At 46.1% G+C, this 10,998-nt stretch overlaps 1 protein-coding gene across 1 annotated transcript; it reads right to left on the reverse strand.

The window, feature by feature from the left end:
* Window positions 1-1,495: 1,495 nt before the first annotated feature.
* On the reverse strand, window positions 1,496-10,178 carry MSRB2 (methionine sulfoxide reductase B2). Its single transcript, XM_075271760.1, has 5 exons — window positions 10,016-10,178; window positions 5,300-5,406; window positions 5,080-5,156; window positions 3,367-3,514; window positions 1,496-2,447 (listed from the first exon to the last, which is right to left on the reverse strand). Exons 1-5 carry the CDS (start codon window positions 10,119-10,121, stop codon window positions 2,349-2,351), a joined length of 537 nt encoding a protein of 178 aa, XP_075127861.1. The 5' UTR covers window positions 10,122-10,178; the 3' UTR covers window positions 1,496-2,348.
* Between the last annotated feature and the right edge of the window lie 820 nt (window positions 10,179-10,998).

The raw sequence follows: 10,998 nt of genomic DNA on the forward strand, positions 1-10,998 counted from the left end.
CCATACGTCCTTCGCGATCGACCGGTAGATCGCGATCGACGTATTGGGCACCCCTGCCCTAGAGTTTCGTGTTCTCCTCAGTATATTTTGTTCCTGTCCAGCTGCCCCCAATTTCTTGTCCCCGCAATACATATTGTCCCCCTCCAGTTTCCCCCACCGATGGTTAAAGTTGCCCTGTTTAAAAATGAGAAGGGTCACGGTAGCCAACCAGAATACTAGAGGATCCTCTGGTTGGTCCAGGCTCAAAATAAGGGATTCCAAAGGCTTAACAGATGTTAATCCCATAACTACTACTCCCATCCTCCAGTTCCTTCTATTGGGTTGGGACAAGCGGACAATAAGAAACATCACACAGGGAACCCCAGATCCATACTGTATATCCTTTGCACCAGTTCTTCCCTGAGTACTCCCTTGTATTTCACTGACACTCCACCAGTTACTGTGAGTCAATTCCTTTGCATGCAAGTATCCATGTCTGAACAGACACTAGCAAGCTGATACCCTGCTTTGCACTTATGAGAGGCAATAATCCCAAAACAGCTGTCAGTGTATGGGACGCACTTATTTTTGGAGGAGATATTCTGGTTTGACTTTAGTCCCATGTAGAGATGAGCGAGTACTGTTCGAAAAGGCAGTTTTGAATAGCACGCACCCATAGGAATGAATGGAGCCGGCTGCGTCCATTCATTCCTATGGGTGCGTGCTATTCGAAACTGCCGTTTCGAATAGTACTCGCTCATCTCTAGTCCAATGTCATTAGATTTCTGAAAACCCAGGCATTGATATGCAGGGAGTTTCTTTCCAAAAGGTGGCGCTAGAGAAAGCTCCCATCCAGGAATGAAATGACCTGACGAGTTTCCTAAGTAAAATATTTATTGAACAAAACTCTCCCCATGTTTTGGCACCATCATTCCAGATCTGTCTAGTAAGCTCCGAGGAGGCGGCCATATTATCCAGCGTATAAATAGTCCTCCGACAACAGATGATTTCTTCCCCAGGATTACATGACATTGTAGGATCATGAAGAAGTTCCTTAAGCTGCATGGTCGTCTCCAATATGTATAGGATACAGAAATATTACACTTTACAATATGATCCAATGGAACACACAGAACCAGACAATACACAATGTGACATTCACATATTGAGAAGAGGCACACGTGAAAATCTACCATATACTGGGAGGCTATAGAGTATATACTGATTGGACATAAATGGATTTTAAGGGTTACAACTAAATGGCTTCTTTCTTCCAGAAACAGCGCCACACCTGACCATGGGTTGTGTCTGGTATTGCAGCTCAGCGTCCTAAGGGAGCCTTCACACGATGTAACGCTGCGCTCATTCTGATCGTAAAAACACGTTCAGAATGAGCGCGTAAAGAGCAGCTCCTGTGCATTAACACGGAGGAAAATGGCGCCAAATTTGGTGTGGAATCCGCATCAGATTCAGCGCTGAAAAAAAAGCCTCCCATTGACTTTCATGGGTTCCTTTTTCTGCTAGCATGTCCATGTCCATAACAGCTTGTCCCTGGCATAGGTTTCATGCCTCATTTATACAAAAATTCTGCAGGGCCATTGGACTCCATCCCCAACACATCCTTGGTACGTTCCCTTTCCAGAAAGTGCCAAGGCCATTGTAAAAACGCCAGTTACAACGATTTTTGTTACAATAGCCAATAAAACGTTGCAAACCCCCCGATTTGTGACCTGTTTTACTCCAGTATATTGGTATAGGTAGACAATACATCTGCCCCAATATTTTAGAAATTAGTTGCTTCAGGTGGTTGACAAACCGGGACCAGTGGTCGATGTGGAACCATATGATGAGAATAACGCAGCTTGTCACGAGACGCTTGGTACAGAACATAAACTTTTACAAAAAGACCATAAATACAAAAAAAATCAAGACAAGTTACACAAAAATAAATTCTAAAACAGGATTCCGGGACCTAAATATCGCCGACCTATCCTCAGGATATTCCTCGTCTTGATCTGGGGATCATATATATACTGGTTGCATTTCCTAAGGGTAGACCATTGATAGGGAACCTGCCATATTATACATGCAGCATGTTATAGAGCAGGAGGAGCTGAGAAGATTGATATATAGTTTATGGAAAAAGATTCAGTATAACCTGTCAATTATACAATGTCTTTGCTTAGGAGTCCAGTGGGCGGTCCTACTCTGTGATTGACAGTCATACAGGGAATACTGTGCTCAGCTACTCCTGGTCTATAACATGATGGACGCAGCTCAGTCACAATGTTTAGCATTGCAGGTTCCCTTTAAGTCCCAGATAACCATTTTAACACATTTCCCTTATTACCCCAATACATTTCTGGAGTTTAGCTTGGTTTGAAGGTGAGGGCAACACTGTTGATACAGAACCTCTGGCCGGAGGGCTCGGGGCCATCATCAAACACATGACCAAGGTGAGCGTCGCACTAGGGAAACAAGAAAGGAACACAAGTCAGGGTGATGAAGCTACAGATCAGTCAACAGGACAACCCTTACAGCACATCAATACATCAAAGCATATCCCCAGCTTACGTAAAGGGGATATCCAGGAGTCAGGACCCAGATCTTCTCAGATGAGCAAAGCAATAGATTAGTCTTGCTAGGTGAAGCATTTTTTCAATATCATGTCTGTCCCATAGTGGTCCCAATAGGGGCATTCCCAGAGCGACACGTGATCTCCCTCCACTATCCCTATACCACACACCCCCAACCGCGCAGCCTCATCTTTTCCTCTTTTACAGCTTCCTCTCTGCATTGTGTAACGGTGTTAGTATATACTGCGCATGTGCACCCTCTCCTTGTAATGCTGAGACTGATGGCGCATGCGCAGTACATGTTAGCGCTGTCACACAGTGCAGAGAGACAATACAAGGAGAGAGTGGCACATGCACAGTATATATGGGGACTAGAGAGGAAGCAGTCCCAGATGTCGGAAGAGAAGATGAGGACGTGCGGATGGAGAAGACAGGTATATGTGACGTCTCCACATGAGCGGAGGAACGTTGTGTGACACTTTGGGAATTCCACTAATGATATTGTAAAAATGCTTCACTTAACAAGATAAATCAATTGCTGTACTCATCTCAGAAAGTCTGGGCCCTGGACAACCCCTTTAACAATTTAGCCTCAAAAGATCAAATGTTGGTAGCTTTAAGCCACCACTAGAGGGCACTTACTACACAGTTTGCAGTAAGCTCCTAAGCTCCCTCTAGTGGTGACTGCAGGAAGTCCTCATGTTATCTACAGTATGTAATGTATGTTCCTATAGGGGATTTAGAGCTCTATTTGGGAAAATACCTGTATACTCTTCCCATTATAGTCACAACACATTGATGTCAGATTCACCTCTTTACATAAAACTTCAGTCCCTGCCCATCCTAAGGAATTATCCGGCCTCCGAAATACATTTGTGTTGCTTTCATCATTCCCGACAGTGCCGTGGGCTTCCCAGAAGGAGGGCCAGCCAGTCCCAGAATTATACTTCGTCTTTGAGCTACAGAGGAGAAGAAATAATATAAAGAATCATCAAGGAAGAATCCATTGAGAGAAGACAATTAGTGAAACTAGCCGCAGATTTAGTGCAGATCCGAGAAAACAGGCGCCCGATATATCATAGTATATAACCCCACACCCCCTGGAAGAATGCACCCTCCTCTGACCCATCACAAAACGTGCGGGCGCACATCTCCAAAGGAGGGCAACACCCCCAGGACCCAAAGGCCACTTGGGTCCCACCAACTACCCCTCCATATACACCAATAGGAGGCCAAGAACAAGTAAGATCTCTAATAAGATACCCGCTACAATGGTGCGCCCCCCATTAGTACCCTCTCCTGATACCATATCATGGATTCAAAGCACACCTTGTATACGCTGGGAAAGTATGGTGAGAAAACTCTCTCAGGTGTCAAAAGTCGCACCTTGCTCATTTTTTAGCTACGTCGCTGACCTGACAGTCTAGCACATTGATGGTCGGATCTGTATTATCTGTATTATGGCTGAATACATTTCATAGGCCTGGGTCAGTGACACACACAGAAAAGAAAATGGAGGCCATCTTTATTTGCCTGAGTGTTCTCTGGTCCATACCTTCTCATGACCAAATTTGTTACCCTCTTAGGGTGCATGCACACTGAGTAACGCCGGGCGTGTATGAGAGCCGTACACGCCGGCATTACAGCAGACTGCCGAACACTTCCCATTCACTTCAATGGGAGCGCTCGTAACAGCGCCGTTTACGAGCGCTCCCATTGAAGTGAATGGGAAGTGTTCGGCAGCCCTGCTGTAACGCCGGCGTGTACGGCTCTCATACACGCCCGGCGTAACGTAGTGTGCATGCACCCTTAGTTGCCAACAATGCATAGTTACATAGTTGATAAGGCCATCAAACCACCTGGAATCCGACCATGTTAATCCAGAAGAAGACAAAAAAAAAACAGGAGATGGACACCTTTGACCAGCGCCGCACCTCCCATGAGGCGACCTGAAGCGACCGCTTCAGGCGGCGCTATGCCAGGGCCGCGGGGGGGCGGCATTTTTGCTTACCTAAGCCAGTCCAGGAAAAGCTGTCCTGGACTGGCTTAGCGTCACCATCTCGCAGACCGGCACGGGAAGCGAGCGATGGATTGAGGAGGCCCTGTGGACACAGCGCTGCTCCAGCGGCCTCCCCTCACGCTCAGGCAGAGAGCAGGTTTTCTCCCTACCTGCTCTCTGCCTGCTAACGTCGCTCTGCCTCGCCCCCTTCACTCCGCCCCCTATGCTCCACTCCGCCCCCTCCTCCCAGGGGAGGGGCGGCTTTCTGTCGTCCGCCTCAGTCGGTAAAAAAGGTAGGTTCACCCCTGACTTTGACCCTAATATCTAGGGTAAGATTCCTTCCTGTCTCCAAATACCACGTGCAGACTCAATCTCTATCCCGGAAATCTAGAACTCAAGTTCTTCAGCTCCTCAACATCAAGTGGTTAAAAGTATAGGACCAAGGAGGGTGTAGGCCCCATTCTATAAGGGTCTGCGTCCATGGTATAACAAGCAGACAGAATGGACACATGCAGACAATGTCACCTGAAGAGCGGGGAGTTGCAGCAGACGCAGTGATACATCCCGTCTTCTGTGTGGTTCAGGTAGATGCCGCTGAAAGGCTGAGCAGACAGACATGAGGACATTACAGTTATGTCACATCTATCACCATCATTCTTCCATCTACAACCTCATTCACGCTAGTGTAACGTCTGGACATGGTGATGTTCCCAGTATGGCGCACACTCACACGTCTCCTACTCACCAGTTCTGTGCCCTTCTCCCTGGTCACATAGTATTGCTCTGGCGTCAACTTCTCCTGCCAGTCGGTGGAAACAACAGACTCGTCGTATCTGGTCAGTGACCCTAAACCTTAAAAACAAAGGAAGAAGAAGATCATTTGTATCCGGCCTGAAATAATAAGCAATGTACTCCGATCGTAAGTTGGATTGTTCCGGTGCGTAAAACGTACAAAGCAATACAGATTGTTTTTTATGGTGATTTTTTTTTTTACATGAATGTGTGAAGAACGTCAATGTAGGAGAGAGGTGTGACAGCGGTGCTAGAAGTCAGATCAGGTCACGTCTTGCTGGAAGCGCGTCAGCTGCACGCCTGTATGATTGCAGCAAGCACGCAGATAACATTATCAGGTCAGGCACAGCCTACAGCTCATGGTTATGTATAAGCTACACGTCCTGTCATAGCACATTATGAAACAGGGGACGGACCGGCAGGTAGAAGTATTGCCCAGAAGAGCAATATTAGGGACACCAGGCAATTACTAGTCATTACCTTGGAGATGGGGCCAGAGGTCTCCTACTACAGTCATATCAAGTCAGGAGGGTAAAGGGACATTAATATATGACTGGAAACGTGCAGAAATCAATAGGAAAGGCTAGGAAGGCAGCTTGTTCAGTGTAGCCTAAGGAAGCAGAGGTGTAACTAGCGGGGTAGCGGATGCCACAGGGCCTGGGACATTAGGAGGTCCGGCTAACCGCTAACACTGCAATTTTTTTGTTTTGTTTTAATAGACTGTTACCTGCTGGAGTAAGTCCAGCCGGCAATGGGCCCTATTAACTTACCGATCCTGGCTCCGCAGAAGGGGAGGTGCAGGCAGCCATAAGCAGGAGCTAGGATTGGTAAGTGATGCTGCAGGTCCGAGAACCCCATAACACTATCATTATACTTGGGGGTCTTTTTAGACTCCCGAGTATAATGATCAGAGGCCTAGGAGAGGTGAGGGAACATAAATAACTCTGTTACTTACATCTCCTGGCTCCGGAAGGCTTCAGGCCTATTTGTGTCACACTCCAGACATCACATGAGCCGGGGCTTACGTCATTATACGTCAGTAACAGTGTTTTTTATGTTTGTATCCCCCTGGATCTCCGATTATTATACTCTGGGGTCTGAAAAGAGTATAATAATTGTACAGGGGTGTCCACTATGGGGCACAATACTGTGTGCAGGGGCCACTATGGGGGATAATACTGTGTGCAGGGGCCACTATGGGGCATAATACTGTGTGCGGGGGCCTCTATGGGGTATAATACTGTGTGCAGGAGCCACTATGAGTCATAATACTGTGTGCAGGGGCCACTATGGGGCATAATGCTGTGTGCAGGGGCCACTATGGGGTATAATACTGTGTGCAGGGGCCACTATGGGGTATAATACTGTGTGCAGGGGCCACTATGGGGCATAATACTATGTGCAGCAATGCGGGGTGGGGAGGGTCGATCAGGGTCTTCGGGGGGGAGAGGCAGTCAGAGGAAGGGTGCACCATGTCAAAACTTTGCCACGGTGCCCCGCCATTCCTAGTTACGCCACTGTAAGGAAGTGTTTTCAAGCAAAGTACCAAATAGTGACAAAAGCTCCAACCAAGAACCCCCGACCCTGTCCAATCGGTGCTGACAATAAGGGTTTGGGTCTCCTTTGGGACGTTTCCTACTTCCCATTCTATGCCCGTGACCACCGGGCTTCCTACACCATTGCTTTCGATTGAATTATGGACTTTAGTGTGTTGTTGTCGCCCGCAGACCACGTCACTGCTGAGCCAGCAACATGGCTAAATAATTATGTCCTAGAAAGTTTGATAAACTGATTATAATTATTATTATTATTTTATTGGACTTTTCCTTCACTTTGTATCCCAGGTACAGAAGATAAGAAACGATAAGACGTTATTATACGGAGTGTACATGATGTTTATTAACAGAGGTGCTTTTGATCGGGGATAGCGCTAACACCCAGCAAACAGGCAGTTTTCGGGGCCCCGGGGAGCCTGAGGGGCCCACTATGATCCAGCAATAAGCGGAGCCGAGCAGCAAGTGCAGATTTTACTTTAATTTACATAGATACTCAGACCGCCCGCCCCATTGTTGCTCTAGCAATAATAGGATTACCAAATTTGGGAAGGGTCAGGGGTCCGAGTAGCGATGAGCAGTAAGTGAAGTCTCCTCATAAGGCAGGGGTAGGGGGTACTGTATTGTATGGCGGTGTAGCGAATGTCATATGAGGGCATAAGGGGGCACTGTACTATGTGGGTACATAAGGGGACATTATATAGGAGAATAAAGGGGTAGGGTATAAGGGGCCATTATATGGGGTATTGTACTGCATGGGGCATAAGAGGTCATTATATAAGCGGCAATAGGTGACATTTCACATAAGAAGCCAATATATGGGGGACTAAGGAATTACTGTATAGGGGACATAAGGGGGTGATTGCACTGTATGGGGGATAAAGGGGCAATTATATTGGAGTATAAGGGAACTTTACTGTAGATATACTGTACATAATGGAGCAGTATATGGGGGCATAAGAAGGCCATTGCACTATATGGGAGCATTATGTGGGGGTATAAGGAAGCCATTGTACTGTAAGGGGACACAAGAAAGACATTATACTGTGGTGGTATATGGAGAACATTATACTGTATGGGGGAAGAAGGAGGCCATTACACATTATGAGGGCACGTCAATTCTAGCTGTTAATTTCTAACAGTAAAAATTTACAATCATAGGGTAAGTTCACACGGAGTAAAATGGAGTGTAATTTGGAGTGTAATTTTACACGTGCAAAAAGATTTATACGCGTATTTTGGAGCGTTTTTTTTTACACGTGGCGTTTACGGAGCGTTTTTTGGAGCGTTTACGCGTGTAGAAAAACACGCTTCTGTAAACGCTCTAAAAAACACTCCGTAAACGCCACCTGTAAAAAAAAAACGCTCCAAAATACGCACGTAAATTTTTTACACGTGTAAAATTACACTCCAAAATACACTCCATTTTACTCTGTGTGAACTTACCCATACAATCATACTCTTTACTGTCAGGTGGGCAGTCCTAGGCTAGAGGAGACAGACAGGGACCGCCCACCTGACAATAGAGAACATAACTGTACTGAAACTTACACAAATGGTTGGTCAAAAATGGTCGGGACGAAAGAAAAAATTCCAACTAAGCCAAAATCAGTGGAGCAGCATGTATGGAAGGATGGAAAAAGTTGGAGGTGGAGAAAGGTCATCTTTAAAGGGTTTCGCTGTTACTGACATATTGCTGACCTATCCTTTCTGCCTCCAGGGAGCCTGCGGCAGTCTGATACACACCCCTGTCTTATCATTGGTTTTGACCGGGAAGAGCTGCAGTCCAAACCAATGTTAGGATGGGGGGGTCTCAGACTACCTAACTCCCCTGTAAGTACTGTAGCTAAGCCGTAGTCACAGATCACAGCTCAAGCGAGGTAAGTAAATAGCAGGTAGCCATCCCCTGTATTTACTGACTTATCATGTTTGAGTTCATGACCGGGCGGGGGGTTACTTTAAGGAGTATATAGAGCCCATATAGTAGCCTGTAGGATCATCTTGGTACTACACCCTAATATCAGGAGCCTTGTCTGATCTGGCAGTGGCATTGGTCTATATAAGGGTGAATTCTTATGGTCCTGAGTGGTCTGGGTCTGTGTGATGGCCATCGATCCTGACCTGATCAGTAATCTATAACGCTGTGAGTAATAGGACCACCGCAGTTATGGGATAGGAGATTAGTGGCTGGGCTGGAGCCCACAACATCATAGATCACTGTAATGCAATGAGTTTGGTTCAGCCTGGCCGTGGTCAGCCCGGGAAATAGAGCTGTTATATGGATTGTGTTACCCGGGTCAGATCACTATATGGAAGAATGATATCGAACGCGTACATCTCTATATTATCCATATAACTCACTGGTCCCCTGGGCTATAAGGCGATATCTCCCTGCCCATAATAGTTTTGGGTCACTGGTAGTGCCCTGTTACCTGAATGGTTGGTCTACCTCTGAGCTGACTGCATGGCTGTACATATGTAAGCAAAAATACCAGGCAAAAATTTTCAGCCATGCACATTCCCTGGCTCTTATGAAGCACATATACTATATTCCATGTATAGGGGCAGTCAGTAGATGTGAAGACTTCTCATTAATAAGATCAATATGTGATAATATCATCTATATATCCAGGTACTGACCCCCTGAGCTACCCGTACAGGAGATACCTCTTCAACCATGACGTCTCCTAATTAAAACCACAGGGCTTTTAGGTTAATTAACCTTCTGGATGTAATTCCCTGGAAATGACCGCAGATGGTGCAGAGACAGTGGAAATTTCCAGCCAATGTATACAGCGCAGCTCTGCCTGAGCCCTGACTATCTAGGAAGGATGTTTTCACAACATTACTGTTACATTGTACTGTATATTCTATTGGAAGGCTAGAGCTACAATGTAACATAATGTATATTCTATGAATAGGGAGGGGATATATCATGCATATATATATATATATATATATATATATATATATATATATATATATCTGGAAAGATTAGGTGGTTTTTATTGCAGAGATGCTCAATGCAGATCATACACATAGAAAACAATAGCAATAACATTACACAACATGCTAAAACCCTGACAAGCAAGAAGAGCGCCCCTGCCAGATCTTACCAGCCTCTGAATGTGCCCTCCTTGCCCTGCTCCCTGAATAGCTGACAGGTGGAAGTCTCCTGTGCCTCATCACAAGGATGCTAAAGCTTCTCAGCAGTCTGGCCATGATGCAGAATGAAGGATGAAGGCTGGAGAGAAGCAGCAGAGCTGAGTTAGAAGCATACACAGTGCTGCAGTGCCAGGCTGATGTGTGAGCTGAGCAGAGCCCTGCGCTGCTGTCACTCCCCTCTCTGATGTCATGCACACACAGCACAACAGTCTGCAGTTAGTGGGTTAAAGGGCGCAGAGGATCCCCTCTCTGCATTCCTGTACAGTCTCTGTTTACAGGGCTCTGCTACGTGTGTAGTCATAGAGGGGATCAAACTGTATAACTATGAGTGGTAACTACAGTGAGCAATGTGGGCTATCAGCATAGTGCACTGCCTATATATATGGTACGTTACATTGCACACCTGTGACACCTATGGATGGTGCTGATAGAGCTTACAATCTCATGGTGGCCATATATACTACTTAGAAGTACAACCGATGAATGAACAATCGCCAAACACAGGTCTCACCCCACCATGTGCTTCATGACACTGTAGAGTAGATTTAAACAAGGGGGCACATACATTCCAACTTTCAGAGGTCGACCATATCTACGCAAATTTCTGTATAATAAACTACACCTCTAACCCCACCCATGACTCCTTGTCTTCACTCCAATCCTACCCAATCCTTTTGTGCTCCCACACAGTATAATGGCCCTGTCAAGATATAATATAATGCCCCCTTAGTGCTCCCATACAGTATCATGTCCCCTTGTAGTACCAAACAGTATAACGTCTCCCCTTGTGGCCCTTACATAGTATAATGTCCCCCTTGTGGCTGCCACAGTATAACGCCCCCCTTGTGGCCCTTACATAGTACAATGCCCCCTTGTGGCTGCCACAGTATAATGCCTCCTACTTGTAGCCCTCATAAACGAAGTCCCCCAAACA

The sequence above is a fragment of the Leptodactylus fuscus genome, chromosome 4 (genome assembly GCF_031893055.1).
Source record: "Leptodactylus fuscus isolate aLepFus1 chromosome 4, aLepFus1.hap2, whole genome shotgun sequence".
In the NCBI taxonomy this organism is placed as follows: Eukaryota; Metazoa; Chordata; class Amphibia; order Anura; family Leptodactylidae; genus Leptodactylus; species Leptodactylus fuscus.

What these genes read in the sequence shown, in the direction of transcription:
- MSRB2 (XM_075271760.1), bottom strand. Translation starts at nt 10,121, where the DNA reads ATGGCCAGACTGCTGAGAAGCTTTAGCATCCTTGTGATGAGGCACAGG. An exon ending in TGCAACTCCCCGCTCTTCAG is followed by an intron (nt 3,515 to 5,079) that starts GTGACATTGTCT and finishes TCTCCTCTGTAG; the next exon opens with CTCAAAGACGAAGTATAATT. An exon ending in CTGAAGTTTTATGTAAAGAG is followed by an intron (nt 2,448 to 3,366) that starts GTGAATCTGACA and finishes TTGTTTCCCTAG; the next exon opens with TGCGACGCTCACCTTGGTCA.